The following is a 14,842-nucleotide window of genomic DNA, read 5'->3' on the forward strand; positions in this document are numbered from 1 at the left end:
TGGTTGGGCCCTTCTAGTTTGCCCCGCATCCTGGCTGCCGTGTTCCTTGTGCTATGGCCAGGCCTGCAAGTTCTTTGTTCAGGGGACTTCTCCTCTAGGAAGACTCTGACTCTGTGCCCTCCTTCAGTTCCAGGGCCCTGCGAACCAGAAGACCTCATCGACGGGATCATCTTTGCTGCCAATTACCTGGGGTCCACCCAGCTGCTATCAGAACGGAACCCTTCCAAAAACATCAGAATGATGCAAGCGCAGGAGGCCGTCAGCCGGGTCAAGGTAGAGGTGCTTCGAGGGCCCCTCGCGGATGCCCGCACACTTTGGGGGGCACTAGCAGGAGGGAATGCCCGCACACTTTGGGGGGCACTAGCAGGAGGGAATATGGCGGGGCGTAGGCCCTCTTCCAGCTCGGACTGCACAGCCCTCGGCACAGGGGGCAGGAGCGGCCCAGGTGCCAGCAAGGCTGAGGGAGGCTTGCGCCTTGGCTGGGAGAAAGCTGGCTGGGCAGAGGCAACCAGCTCCTTAATGAGAGGCCCACGGAATCCCAGAAATACGACCTTTAAAGATCATCGTTCCAAAGCATTCTAGTCATAAAACAATCCCAAATCCCAGTTCAACAGTATGTGTATTTTTAGTGCCATGCAGAGTGCTTCAAGAAAGGGTGAAAAATAAATCACGTTTTATTTAAATTCAGGACCGCAAGAAAAACTTTGACCTGCTTGTAGCTCTAAGTGCTCATTGGATTGTCTGGTTTTGAACATCGGGTGAGGCCGGGCAAGGGGAAGATGAGGCCACGTCAGCAAAATTAAATGGGGTCGGCAGGGAGGGGGTGCAGCCATCTGAGGTCTCAGCTCTCTGAGCAAGACAGGATCTGCAGAGGCCCGCCAGCCCAGGGGTGAGAAATGGCGGCAACCTCCTCCCCAGCCCTCACCATACACAACCTCCTCTAACAGAAGCAGAGAAGCACCATGAGGCCATCCGGGGTGGGCAGGAGAAAGCCAGGTAACCCAGGGCAGTGCTGAGCCCTGCTGGCCAGTGCCTCTCAGCAGAGGCCCGGCCCTCCCATCCCAGACCCTTGCCTTGCTCCGCTGCCTGGAGCTCAGCTCGCCTTCCTGCCGGCTGATGGCATCTTTCCTGTCCTCCATAGATGGGGTGGTTGGCAGTCATTTCTAGCGCTCCAGGGACACCTGTGTGGGCTTCTCTTGGTCAGTGTGTGTGCTTGAAGTGGGCAATGGCTGTCCACCCGTCCCTGCTGGGCTTTGCTAGGCACCAGACCTGAGTGTAGGGGCGTCAACCACCAAAGTGACATAACCTCACGCACCTTCCTTCTCTCTGTGCCAACTTGTTTTTCTTTTCTCTTCCATGCTGTCAGAGGATGCAAAAGGCTGCTAAGATCAAGAAAAAAGCGGTGTGTAGGGCCTTGAGGCCCTGGGACAGTGTTGTTTGCTTGTGTTTCCGTGGCTTGTCCTGGGCGGTGGGGGCTGGGGGGTTCCCCTGGGGATCTAAATAATGTTGCAAAGCAGCTTTTCCTCTTCCCTTGGTAGGTGAATCTTAGATGTTTGTAAATGAAACTACAGACACTTCATTTTTTTAACCACCCATTTATGGAAGGATTTATTAATTCCTCTTTCTTAGCATCTCCTGTGTACTGTATGGATAATGCTGTGATGTTCCTGTTTTACGTGGACATTTTAAATTGATATGTCATTTAGTTGATATGACAACGTGGTGGGTGTAGGGCCTGGGCCTCCTGTGCAGTATTACTGAATTGTTCTGATAGTTAAAGATTCCTTAAGCTTAATTTACTAAGTCAGGAGGGTGAGTAGCTCAGTTTGCCCGTGTGGTGCTTTCTTTATTGGAAATAAGTTTTTGGGCTGGGTGCTGTGGCTCACACATGTAATCCCAGCACTTTGGGAGACAGAGGCAGGAGGATCATTTGAGCCTAGGAGTTTGAGATTGGCCTGGGCAACACAATGAGAACCGTGTCTCCACAACTTTTTTTTTTTTTAATTAGCTGGGCATGATGGCACATGCCTGAAGTCCCAGCTGCCTGGGAGGCTGAAGTGGGAGGAGCACTTGAGCCTGGGAGTTTGAGGCTGCAGTGATCTGTGTTTGCACCACTGCACTCCAGCTTGGGCGACAGAGTGAGACCCTATCTCTTAAAGAAAAAAAAAAAGAAACAAAAAAAGAAAATAAGTGTTGAAACACTGGCAGACTTTTAAAAATGGGTTGACACTGAGGCCGGGCGCGGTGGCTCATGCCTGTAATCCGAGCACTTTGGGAGGCCGAGGCGGGCGGATCACCTGAGGTCGGGAGTTCGAGATTAGCCTGACCAACATGGAGAAACCCCGTCTCTACTAAAAATACAAAAAATTAGCCAGGCACGGTGGTACATGCCTGTAATTCCAGCTACTCGGGAGGCTGAGGCAGGAGAATCACTTGAACTCGGGAGGCAAGAGGTCGCAGTGAGCCGAGATCGTGCCATTGCACTCCAGCCTGGGCAACAAGAGCGAAACTCCATCTCAAAAGAAAAAAAAAAAAGGATTGACATCGAGTCATTTGTTTGTCACCTGGTCATTTAGTAAACGCTAGAGCTTATCCAATCCTCCTCATACAGAAAATATCAAAATAGTTGGTGTCACAAGGCCTGGGGCAAACCCCGGGGGCCTTGGCACTGGCTTATTGCCCACTGTTTTCTTCTGTTTAAACAGCAGGAGATTTAGTTCCCCCTCCCTGCTTTGAAGTAATGCCATTTTCTGGCGCTTTGGCCAGAAGACCCCATGTGGAGACTCCCTCTTCTGGAGTGAGACTTTGGTCCACCTAGGACGTCTGCCTTTTGCCCAGCAGCGTCTCCTTTGATTCTGCTCAGGAGCAGGAGAGGAAGGATCATGCTCATGCTCCTCTTCCCGGGCTGATTTCCTCCAGGCAAGGCAGAATGTGCCACACATTGCAGACTTGCAGTTGGGGTGTGCTTTTCTCAAAAGAGAGGGGCCCTCGCTTGCAGCCTCCTAGTCCAGCTGGAGCAGGGAGTCCCTACGGACTGCAGCTGGCTTCTGGGACCTGCAGGTCCAGCAATCCTACAGAGTCACTGCCGCCTTTAGAGGGGTTGGTACAGGCAGACCCAGCTCAAAAAGGCCTCTGCGGCCAGTCAGGTGGCCGCCTGATTACATTTAATTACGGTTTGTTCTTCCTTTTTGGAAAGTGGGATGCTCAGTGTCATTGCTGAAGGTCCCTTTCCTGGCCCGGCCACAGCCATGGGGATGACTGCAGGTCATGCCCCCCATCCGCAGACGTGCCGAGGCCCACCCTGTGGCCTGTTCTCTGGTGTCTGTAGGATCCGTACTGTTGACACCCTCCCTTCTTCTGCCAAGGAGGATGATGGGTGTCCTCTCCCTGCCCTGTTACTGATGGGTTTTCCACTGGAGGCTGGGTGGCTTCAGGCTGCTCCTCTTCTCCCATCCAGGGATCCCAGCCTCAGGTTTCCTCCACAATTGTCACTAATGCCAAGGTCCACCTGCAACTTTTCTCACTTCTGGCTTGACCTACTTTTTAGCAAGAGGATTTTGAGCCACAACCCATGAATATAACCTTTAAATTGCATGCTGATGCTGAATATAACCCAATTTTAAAAAACAGAAAAAGTTCCTCCGTGGCTGCGGATTGTCAGCTGCACTACTTTCAACTCCTTTCTCTTTCTAATGAGTTAAAAGCAAAGAAAGCCCAAAAGACCCTTTCCCTTGAAAATTGAGCTAAAATACACATTTATTATTACAATACCGGGCCTCTCTACAACTCAAAATTCTTGAGGAATTGTCAGCAGGGAGATTTCTTATTTCAGATTTTCTAGTGAATAATTACATCATAGTTTTTGCTGTTTCGAAATGGAAAATAGACCACCCTGGGCTCCCCAGTGACCATGGAGAATTATTCACCTCGGTGGGCAAACCAATAGAACTTGAAATTCATTGCCACCGTGCAGTGGTAATTAGGATTCTTACAAATGTAAAAACCAATTAAAGGCTATCCTAGTTTGGGGCAGACCCTGAAGAGTTCACTCAGCTCAGAAGAGCCCATGAAACTCGTCTCACAACCATATGCCAGACATACTACAGTGGCTACAGGTGACGAATTAGGCCATTTGTGTGGCACCTCTCTTGGCTTCTCTCTGTCGCTGTGAGGACAGCACTTAGGCCAGCCCCAGGGCTCAGTCCCCCAAGGACGCTGTGGGGTGGACATGGTGGTGACTGTTTAAATCAGAAGGAAAGGCTGACATTTTCATTCAGCTTCTCTGACAATGTCTTCCCCGTTTCTTAAGGATACTTAGAATCCCAAATCCAGGAAATGTAACCTGAGTCTATAAATTCCACAGGGGTCAGCCAGAGGGCCTTGCTTGCCACTGGCAGGAGGGGCTGTGGCGACAGACCCAGGCGCCCCGCCCCATCTCGGTCAAGCTCCCGGGGGCTGGCCCTCCTCCCTCCTGGGTGCCTCTTACAGACTGCCTCGAGAACTCACACTTAGCTAGATGATGCGGCCGGTGGCGTGCAGGTAGATTTCTGATGGCCAGTAGCATTTCCTTCTACGTGGACTCTGGGTAATTGTTAAAATTGCCGAGGCTTCCTTCGAGTTACTACTTTTTACATTGACGGATAAAATTGTATATATTTGTTATGTACAACATAATATTTTGGAGGATATACACATTGTGAAAAGACTATATCTAGCTAATTAACATGTGCATTACATAGTTATAATTTTTGTAATGAGAACACTTCATTCACTATCTTAGCAATTTTTAAGAATATGAAATATTATTAACGGTAGTCACCATGATGCACAATAGATCTCTTGAACTCAATTCTCCTGTCTAGCAGGAGCTTTGTGTCCGTGGACCAATACTTCCCCCTTCACTCCTTTGCCCCAGCCCCTGGTAACCACCATTCAGCTCTCTACTTCTGTGAGATCGACATTTGTAGCTTCCACCTGAGTGAGATGGTGCAGTATTTAACTTTCTGTGCCTGGCTGATTTCACTTCACAGCATGTCCTCTAGGGTCATCCATGTGTTGGAAATGACATGGCTTTTTCTTTGCGAAGGCTGAGTAGGCCTCCAGTGTGTCTGCGCGCCACATTTCTTTATCCATTCATCGTGAATGGACTTTGGGTTGATCCCATGTCTTGGCTGTTGTGGATAGTGCTGCCGTGAGCATGGGAGTGCAGGTGTCTCCTAGACACGCTGATTTCACTTCCTTTGCAAATATGCCCAGCAGTGGGATTGCTGGATCACATGGTGGTTGTAGTTTGAATTTTTGGAGGAACCGCCATTCTATTCTCCACAGTGGCTGCACTGATTCACACCCTCCCACAGTGTACCAGGGTTCCCTTTTCTCCACCCCACGCCAGTGCTTCTTATCTTTTATCTTTTTGACGAGAGCCATTCTGACAGATATGAAATGATACATTGTTGTGGTTTTAATTTGGATTTATCTGGTGATTAGGGATGTTGAGCATTTTGTCATAATGCTATTTGCATGTCCTCTATTCCGAGTTGGTTTTTGGACTTTAACAATATCCACTGTCCTTTCTTAGAATTCTGAGGGGGATGCCCAGACGCTGACGGAAGTGGACCTCTTCATTTCCACCCAGAGGATCAAGGTTTTAAATGCAGACACGCAGGTAAGCGTTTAAGACAGTTGTTCAAAATCAGGTAAACTCCTAAGTTCGACTCCTTCTTGTCCCATGGTATAGGCCCTCGTTCTCAGCAGCTTCTCTCCTGTGCTCTCTGCACCCATCAACCCAAGGCCCATAGCCTGGGCTGCGGGAGGAGCAAGGAGCGCACAGCAGGTAGCAGTCGTGCTGGCGTCACCCCAGGGCTCTGCGGGCGGGAGGTGGGTGGGAAGACCTGCTGGGCTACCTGGGCCCTCCCCTGCTTCCCCACTCCCGGGGAGCCTGACCTCTGGGGACAGAGGAGGCAGCAGCCCCCACTATGTGGCTCACACTGCAGCCCACCACTCCCAACCCAGTGCCGTGCCCTGACCATCCTCCAGGCCCTCACATACCCTGATACGGGCACAGTGGCGCCCTTCCTCGTCCCATGTCTGTCCTGTGTCCAGGCTTGCACCTTGTCCCACTGATCTTTGTGTCCTGCACCCCCCTACCTTGGAACCAGCCCCCTCCTGGAGCCTGGCACTTGGTGAAAACTCAGGGAGACAGGTGCCAGGGCTCAGGCACTGGGCTTGCGACACTTCACAGACTTTGACTTCATTTTCTGATCTTTTGTGGGCAAACCATCTGGACTAGATCCCCCCACCAACCCTCCGAGCCCCATGCCTCATCACCCACCTGTGCTGGGTGTCCCCAAGACCACCACAGGCTGGGTGGTTTGGAGGACTGATAGGACTCAGTGCGCTCACAGCTGAGATTTATTTCAGCAGATGGCTCCAGAGCAGAATCAGCAAAGCGGATGCAGGCTTCCAGAGCCCTCCCCGCAGTCACACAGGACACACTGAACTCCCTGGCAAGGGGCTGTGACAACAGAATGAAGTTGTGTCTACCAGGGAAGCTCATAGACACTCAGCCCAAGGTGTTTACTGGGAGTTGGTCATAGGCACCCTCTGCCTGGCAGCTACCAAAATTCCAGACTCCCAGAGGCAAAAGAGGTGTCCAGCCTAGACCACGTTGTTTGCACAAACGGTTTAGGCAAAAGGAACCATGGTTGTCAGTTCGGGTGCTGGGTACCCTCCTGAGATCCACGTTCCCAGATGCCAGAGAGGGCCAGCCTTGCAGGCGGGCCTTTCTGGGTACAGCTGCTAGGCCTGCCCCAGTACCTCTTCTTGCCAGTGTACATGGAGGGTGCCACACCTGGGGTGGGAGGATGGGCTTGGGGATTGAAGCTGAGCTCCATCCTCATGAGCTGTATAGCCTTAAACAAGTTCCTGAACATCTCTGAACCTCCTAATACCCACAGCCCCAGCTGAAAGAGTAACTCTTCCGCTGGATCCTGTGAAGGAGAGATGAGAAATCTCCTAGGCTGGCCCAGTTCAGGGTTCACTCCACTGGCCCCTTCTCCCTTCCTTTCCTTTCCCTTCTGGATCTTTGGATTCTGGACAGGGCATGCAAATTAAAGCTGTTGGGGCAGAGGAGCTGGAGAGGAGGGAACAGGTGAGAGAGACTGGGAAGGCCAAAGTAGCCAGTCAGAGCAGGAGAGCAGATGCGGCCATGTTGGTAGGCAGCCTCTGTGAGGAGGAGGAGGGATCTGCCATTGATAGGAGCTGGGGAAGAAACATGTTTCTGACACCTGGGGATTGATTCAGGCATTTATGACAGTGACAGAAATCAGGAGATGCTGAAGAGCCACTCCAACTGTTTCCTTTCAGTGTCCCTCCCTGGAAGGTGACTCTTGTGGTTATGAAACAGCCTCATGGCTTTGGCCAGAAAAAAAGTCAGCAGCTGAGACAAAGGTGAAGCAGCATCCACTGCAAAGTGGATTCTGTGAGGAAGAAATGAGGTCCAGAAGTTGCAGAAACACTCGAGTTTCTTTTGTGAACAGAGGACAAAAGCATAAAAGACCAGTTGATTAGATTTTTTGAGCTTTGTGTGCAGTCTTGTTAGGTAGGGGTTGTGGGCAAGATGCTGGCTGGAGATTCCTGTCCAAGGACAAAAAACCATCAAGAGTCATGGGCCTGCCAGAGGCCGAGGGAACTGAAGTCAGGTGGGCTACCTTGGTGTCTCTTGACCGAGGCCCAGGCTGTTTGGGCTCCCTGGGAAGAGCTCATTGAATGACAAACATTGGCCTTGATGCTTTCCTCTTCTGCACAGCAGGAAGGCCAGGCCAGACCACTCCTGGGCCCATAGGAGAGCACCTCGTTCAGAAGGGACCCTTCTCCAGAGCCATGGGTGGCCTCTCATCCGGGAGTGTATGGGCTTCACTATATGGCAAGCCCCTGCTCCAGCAGAGACAGCCTGAGAGCTCACCTGACATCACGCCTCCCTGGGTTCTGCACAGTCCATTTTGGAAGCGGGGACTGAGATGAGGGCAGAGTGACTTTGACTGTAAATCATTACCCTAAAACGCTCTGTTAACTAGGGCCGTGGTTCTCAACCAGTGTGATTTTTGTCACTCAGGGGACATTTAGCAATGGCTGGAAATAATTTTCATTCTCACACTTGGGAAGAGGGAGGTGCTACTGGCATCTCCTGGGGAGAGGCTTGGAATGCTCCTAACACCTTGCAGTGCACGTGACAGCCCTCCACAATAAAGAATGATCCGGCCCCAAATGTCAGGAGAATCAGGGTTGCGAAACCCGAATAATTGGAGTGCCTTTTTTTTTTTTTTCCTTTCTTTTTTTTTTGAGACGGAGTTTTGCTCTTGTTGCCCAGGCTGGAGTGCAGTGGCGCAATCTCGGCTCGATGCAACCTCTGCCTTCCCGGTTCAAGCGATTCTCTTGCCTCAGCCTCCCGAGTATCTGGGATTACAGGCACCCGCCACCAAGCCCAACTATTTATTTTTTATTTTTAGTAGAGATGGGGTTTCACCATGTTTGCCAGGCTGGTCTTGAACTCCTGACCTCAGGTGATCTGCCTGCCTCGGCCTCCCAAAGTGCTAGGATTACAGGCTTGAGCCACCACGCCCGGCCCTGGAGTACTTTTCAATGGATTGTCCCAGTAGTGTTCCCTGACTGGCACCGTCTCCCTCCCGACAGGAAACCATGATGGACCACGCCTTGCGTACCATCTCCTACATCGCCGACATTGGGAACATTGTGGTGCTGATGGCCAGACGCCGCATGCCCCGGTCAGCCTCTCAGGACTGCATCGAGACCACGCCCGGGGCCCAGGAAGGCAAGAAGCAGTATAAGATGATCTGCCATGTGTTCGAGTCGGAGGATGTAAGTAAGCCCTTGCCAGGGCACTCCCCTCCCAAAGTTCACAGCCCAGGGCGGCTCCAGGATCCAGGCGCTATGGAAACCACCCTCAGGGGGAAAGCCTCCGTGCTGTTACTGATGTTTCCAGTGGATCAGTGATCTTTTGCATACTCTTTGGGTTTGCAAAGATGGTGAATACAGTTTCATTCTACTTGAAATAGGTTCTTCAGGAGCTGTTTATAAATTGAGTCGTGGTTAAATATATGAGGGAGCTATTTGAAGAAATCCCTTTACAAAACATTTTCTCTACTAAAAATGAAGTTAATCTTTGCGTAACTTTTGTTATTAAAATGCAAATTTTCGCATGGCCCTGGCATGCTGTATAAAGAAAGCACATCTGCACATGAGGCTTAGTTCTGCCTTTGCGTGTGGTCTTCAGAGGAAGTCAAAAGCGATTCTGAAGTATAAGATACCAAAGACTCAGGAAAAGATCACAAGCCCTTTTTGGCTCCCTCCTTGGCTGGAGAAGAGTGTTGTTTTTAGCCTGGAGGGGGACAGAGGGGCTGAGGAAGGAGCAGCAGGGCCAAGAGGGGAGCTCAGAGAGGAACTGTCCTTCCTGGAGGCTGATCTTACTCACAGACCAGCAGGAGGCGCTGCTGGTGAGCCAGTTTTGTGGCTGTTGCCAGAGTGAAATTTTAAAAAATGATCTATGGCTGGGCACGGTAGCTCATGCCTGTAATCCCAACACTTTTGGGAGGCTGAGGTGCGTGGATCACCTGAGGTCAGGAGTTCAAAACCAGCCTGGCCAACATTGTGAAACCCCAGTCTCTACTAAAGATACAAAAAAATTAGCCAAGCTTGGTGGTGCGTGCCTGTAATCCCAGCTACTTGGGAGGCTGAGGCAGGAGAACTGCTTGAACCTGGGAGGCGGAGATTGCAGTGAGCTGAGATCGTGCCGTTGCACTCCAGCCTGGGTGACAAGAGTGAAACTCCGTCTCAAATAAAAAAAAAAAATCCTTCAGGGGCAGTTGGCCAGGGCGTTCTTTTTCACGTAAGGACTTGAGGCTGTCTCAGGGACCTGGGCAATAGGGAAGGGTCCCCATATTGTCATGATCCTGACATACAGCATGGAAACTGAAGACAGGGTTCAAACCTTTGGCTGGCGCAGTCATCTTCTAAGAATTTGGGCCCACTTGAAATGCTTCGGCGCGATGGCAGATTTACAGGAGGGAGAGAGCATTTCAACAGCGCACTCACACATTCCTTCCACCGCTACACGGAGACCCTTCGAAACCTGGATGGGTATTTCTGTGTGACTGAGGGCTGAGGATGTGTGAGAGACCTGGCTTGGGGATGGGCCACAGGTACTAGCGGAATGAGGCCAGGAGCAGGCCCGGTGGCGAAGGGTGGCAGTCAGCTGGTGAGAGTTTCCAAGGGGCACTGAGAGCCCCCAGGTGCAGCCGATGCGGAGTGTTAAAGCCAGGGTATGCCGTATTGGGTAGATGAGGCCGCAGGGTGGTCCTGCCAGCACAGCAGCCTCCTCGTCCCCACCTCTCCAGCGCCTGCAGGCTCTGCCCACAGCCCACCTGCAGGAGGCCGCTTGAGCCCTGAGCTGGGGCCTGGGCTGGGCTCCTGGACTCACAGCAGTGAACGCCCACAGGCTTGGCTGCGAGCTGGGGCCGGCGGGGCGACCCCTTCTCTGAAGCGCCAGCCGCAGAGAGAGCCCCCTGAACCCCACACCTCCCAGGAGGCAGCCGGTACCCGGCGTGGAGTGACGGGGAGGCGGCGGCTGGCGGCACACCAGCGGCCCGGATGACGCCGGAAGGAGGCGCAGCCCCGCGGAGCCGGCTGCCCGGGCTTGGAGCTTCCGCAGGGGCGGAGGATGTCGTCCAAGGGGAGGAAGAATGGGGGTGGCCCGAGGGAGCCCAAGTGGAGTCCAAGGGCCGTGGGTGGTGGAGCCGGGCCTCCGGGGCTCCAGGGCTCTCAGGCCGTCCTTCCCAGCCAGGTGGCCTCGTCAGGCGGAGACAGAAGCAGAGGCCTGGGGGCCGCCCTCCGCTCCTCCCGGAGGCCCGACCCTCTCCTGCGCGGGCGCTGCCCCCGGCCCTCCTGCCGAGCCCCATCAGCTCGCCAACTCCGCAGGCCAGCCCGGCGGCGCCATCTGGCGGTCCCCGGGCGTCGCGCCTCCAGCTGGGTCTGTGCGCGCGGCAGAGATGCTGGGCGTGGGAACCGGCAAGTCCTGGAAACCGCTTAGGGCCCGTCAGGGAGGGCAGTTCCGCGCCTGCTGGAGGGCAGGCCGCCTGCTGCGCGCTTCTAATCCGGCCCAGCTTGCCTTTCCCAATGCATACATTCATCTGCTGCTCTTACATCCTGCCACGTGGAGAGTGGGAAGGGAATTGAGGCCAAAGCCCTAGTTTTCACCTGTTTTGGGATCCTGTTGAGTAGGAGTTTGCTGGGGGCGCCCGTGCAGGACCCCCTTGAGGGCAGTTGGGGAGGCACGTGAGGAGCAGGACAGCGCATAAGGAGGGCTCACACAGCCCAGAGCCTGGCGGGAGGCCCCGCTGTGGGCTGAGGCGTCACCAAGGCCGCCAAGAGCCCCGCCGCGCTCCCAAGGGCTGCACAGCTGCCAGCCTGCTTGGCGAGCCCTCACCTCCCACTGTCTCCTGTCTGCGCACCAGCAGGCGGCGGGCCAGGCCCTGAGTGCTGTTTCAATGTCCAGGCCTTTGCCATGTCAGAGTCAGTGATGTCCACTGAAGCAGCTCAGCGGAAGTAGAAAGAAGTGACGTGCTTCATGGGGCCTATGTGGAGTCCCAGGTCTCATGTCTTGCAGGCCTGGCCTGGCACAGCCACACATCCCTAGAAGAGCAGCCAGGCACATCCTCTGCCTCCAGTGGGCACTGGGTTCTGTTGCTACCGATAAATACATGCGGGGTAGACAACTAGCAGCATGATGCTCCCGGAAAACACACTGAAAGTCCATTTTCGGCATCAGATGAGTGGAAAGGAAATACAGATGGGGTCAGGTGCAGTGGCTCACACCTGCAATGCCAACAGTTTGGGAGGCCAAGGCAGGCGGATCACTTATGTCCAGGAGTTTGAGACCAGCCGGGGCAATATGGCAAGACCCCTATCTCTACAAGAAAACTTTTTTTAATTAGCTGGATGTGGTTGTGCTCACCTACATTCCCACTCCAGTCTGGGCAACAGAGCCAGGCCTCATCTCAAAAGAAAAAAAAAAGCAACAAAAATATGACATGTAGTAAATAATTCATTGTTGTCCCAGACTTTCTTTGAAACAGCTTTGACCTGGAGCATCTGGGCCGTGCCACAGCTTAGGCAGGGACAGTCAGGAGCAGACCCTTTGGGGTTCAGGGCAACACTGGGGTTTGCTCACGGTGGAGTGCTGGTGGGAGACAGCCTTCATCAGATGAGGGAGGGCCCCCAGTTTCTTTCTTGTTCTTCTAAGCCCGAGCAAGGGCCCCCTTGAAGGCTTACGGGTGCATCCTGCACCCAGCCCTGCTGCAGCCCCTGCTGAGGAGGCTGCGGGGAGCCTGTGCCACGTGCCTGTCTCCAGCTGGCCTTCCCTCTGCACAGGCCCAGCTCATCGCCCAGTCTATCGGCCAGGCCTTCAGCGTGGCCTACCAGGAGTTCCTGCGAGCCAATGGCATCAACCCCGAAGACTTGAGCCAGAAGGAATACAGTGACATCATCAACACCCAGGAGATGTACAACGACGACCTCATCCACTTCTCAAACTCGGAGAACTGCAAGGAGGTAAGCCACACCCACCGGCCTCAGGGAGGCCTCATTTGCCAGCTTCTGCTCCCTGAGCTCCTGCAGAGCGAGCCTTCCCGGGGTCCTCACGCACACCCTTGCCTTCCTATCAGACTCGAGTGGGACCCGGAATGTGCACCTCGCTCCTGCCTTCCAGCTGAGCACTTGGGTGTGAAATGAGGTGTTTGTAACAAAGAAGCTGATTACAGTCAGCTTTAATGACCTCGAAAATGCGCCTTTTAATGCTGCTATTATCATCAACCAGCACTCAGCACCCAGGAGATATTTCTGAAAAGCATGTGGCATCTCTAAAGGGAGCTTGGGGGCTCTGGCAGAGGAGGCTGGAAGCCACCAGTAGCAGAGGCCTTAGCTGGTCCCAGTGGCTTCCCCCAGGGGACTTTGGAAAGTTCTTATGGGCAGCGGAGCAAATTCCCTGGGGATGGCCCATACCTGGACTGTTTGTTAAATGGCTGAATGATTGTGTCAGCTGTGGATGAGTGGATGGTCTCTGCTGCTTGTTGAATGGGTGAATGCGTGATCCTGGTTTCTTGCTGAAGACATTCCAGGCAGTTTCTGAGACAGTGACCTTTGAGAGGAAATAAAAGTAGAAGTGCTTTTCCAACAAGAGTGAAGGCCGGGGGCAGGATATGGGTATGGGAGCCTGAGAACATTCCTCTGGCCTCTGTGGGTGTGGAAGGAGCAGGAACCAGGACACTGGAGCCCTGCTTGGGGTGGGAAGGTCAATGTTGGGCACGGGTGGGGTTGGGGTCAATGCCAGGCATGGGTGGGGATAGGGGGTCTGTGCTTCCAGGTTCCCAGGATTGCTGGGTGGACCCCAGGAAGGTGTGGGAGCCAGACTGGGGTGAGGCTGGGGGTGGGTGGGCAGGGTTCCCAGCCCAAGACCTCTCCTGGCTGAGATGAGCCAGCCTTGGATCCCAGGGCAGGGCGGGATGTGCCAGGACAGGGTCAGCCTCATCCTCCTGTGGGTCCTTGGCAGAGGCCCGGGTCCTTGCCGCCAGCCCCTCTCACACTGCTGATCCCTTTGCAGCTGCAGCTGGAGAAGCACAAGGGCGAGATCCTGGGCGTGGTGGTGGTGGAGTCGGGCTGGGGCTCCATCCTGCCCACGGTGATCCTGGCCAACATGATGAATGGCGGCCCGGCTGCCCGCTCGGGGAAGCTGAGCATCGGGGACCAGATCATGTCCATCAATGGCACCAGCCTGGTGGGGCTGCCCCTCGCCACCTGCCAAGGCATCATCAAGGTAGGCACCCTGGGACCCTCCGCCCAGGGGTCACCTCAACCCTGCCTCACTTGATCCCCACTTTGCTGCAATCCCCACTTCACCCATGGGGAAACTGAGGCCCAGGGAGACCCACCCGGTGACTGGTCGATGATGGTATCGGAATTTGAACTCAAGACTATTCCCCATGTCTGAATCAGAGGTGGACCCGGGCTGCCCTGGGGTGGAAAGGGAGGGGTTGTCTGAGCCCTGTACCGAGCCATGTGGCCCTGGGCAAGGGCCCAAGAACCAGTGAGTATAGTGTGACCAGCTTATCCTGCTTTGCCTGGGACTTTGCCAGGTTAGCACTGAAAGTCCCGCTTCTGGGAAACCCCCTCAGTGCTCTTGGGCTGGGGAGGTGGGGCACCCTGCATGGGTTGGGTTCTGGGACGCAGGTTCCCTTAAGTAAGGAGGCCACCCTGACCGTCAGACTCGTGAGCTTGCAGCTTTGGGAGGTGCTGCCTGTCGCTGTGAGGGGTCAGGCAGAAGGGTCACCGGCAGCTAGGGTGGGGGCCTTCACACTGGCCGCCTGCGAAGGAGTGGGTTCTGCCTGCTGCTGGCGGCTCCTGTGACCCAGCTGTGGCCTGGCCCCCAGCCCTCTGTGGCATGTTCCTCCCCACCCTGCTGTGGTCTTGGTGCTGGAGGAGGCGCCTTCCTCCTCTTTGTTCAGCGTGAGAGATGAAGGGCATTCCCCAGGCCAGAGCATCCCATAGACTGGCTCTCGGAGCTGGCCCGGCAGAGCTTCTGCCCAATGGGCAGCCACACAGAGAGACATGGGAGAGGCCTCCACCAGTGGCACCAGAGGGCTCAGCAGTTGAGGCCCCCCCTCCCAGGGCTGCAGCTCCCAGGTGGAGGCTTGGGTTCCTCCCTGTGCCTCCTCACCCCCACCGGACCCCGGCGGCCTGGCGCACCCGCTGACGATTGCGTCCTCACTCACAG

General features: G+C 54.4%; 1 protein-coding gene across 10 annotated transcripts in view; it reads left to right on the forward strand.

Moving 5' to 3' along the window:
• Nucleotides 1–14,842, forward strand: part of APBA2 (amyloid beta precursor protein binding family A member 2) — a 196,003-nt gene that overhangs the window by 170,552 nt on the left and 10,609 nt on the right. For 4 of the 10 annotated variants that reach the window (XM_016927844.3, XM_009428692.4, XM_009428693.5 and 1 more), the window contains exons 6-11: nt 128–279; nt 1,367–1,402; nt 5,579–5,665; nt 8,692–8,877; nt 12,445–12,624; nt 13,673–13,885. In XM_016927844.3, coding sequence (XP_016783333.1) covers nt 128–279; nt 1,367–1,402; nt 5,579–5,665; nt 8,692–8,877; nt 12,445–12,624; nt 13,673–13,885 — 854 coding nt within the window. The remainder of the gene's footprint in view (nt 1–127; nt 280–1,366; nt 1,403–5,578; nt 5,666–8,691; nt 8,878–12,444; nt 12,625–13,672; nt 13,886–14,842) is intronic. The other 6 variants (XM_009428697.4, XM_054667258.1, XM_024349013.2 and 3 more) reach the window with 3 other exon arrangements.

The sequence above is a fragment of the Pan troglodytes genome, chromosome 16 (assembly GCF_028858775.2).
Source record: "Pan troglodytes isolate AG18354 chromosome 16, NHGRI_mPanTro3-v2.0_pri, whole genome shotgun sequence".
NCBI lineage: Eukaryota > Metazoa > Chordata > Mammalia > Primates > Hominidae > Pan > Pan troglodytes.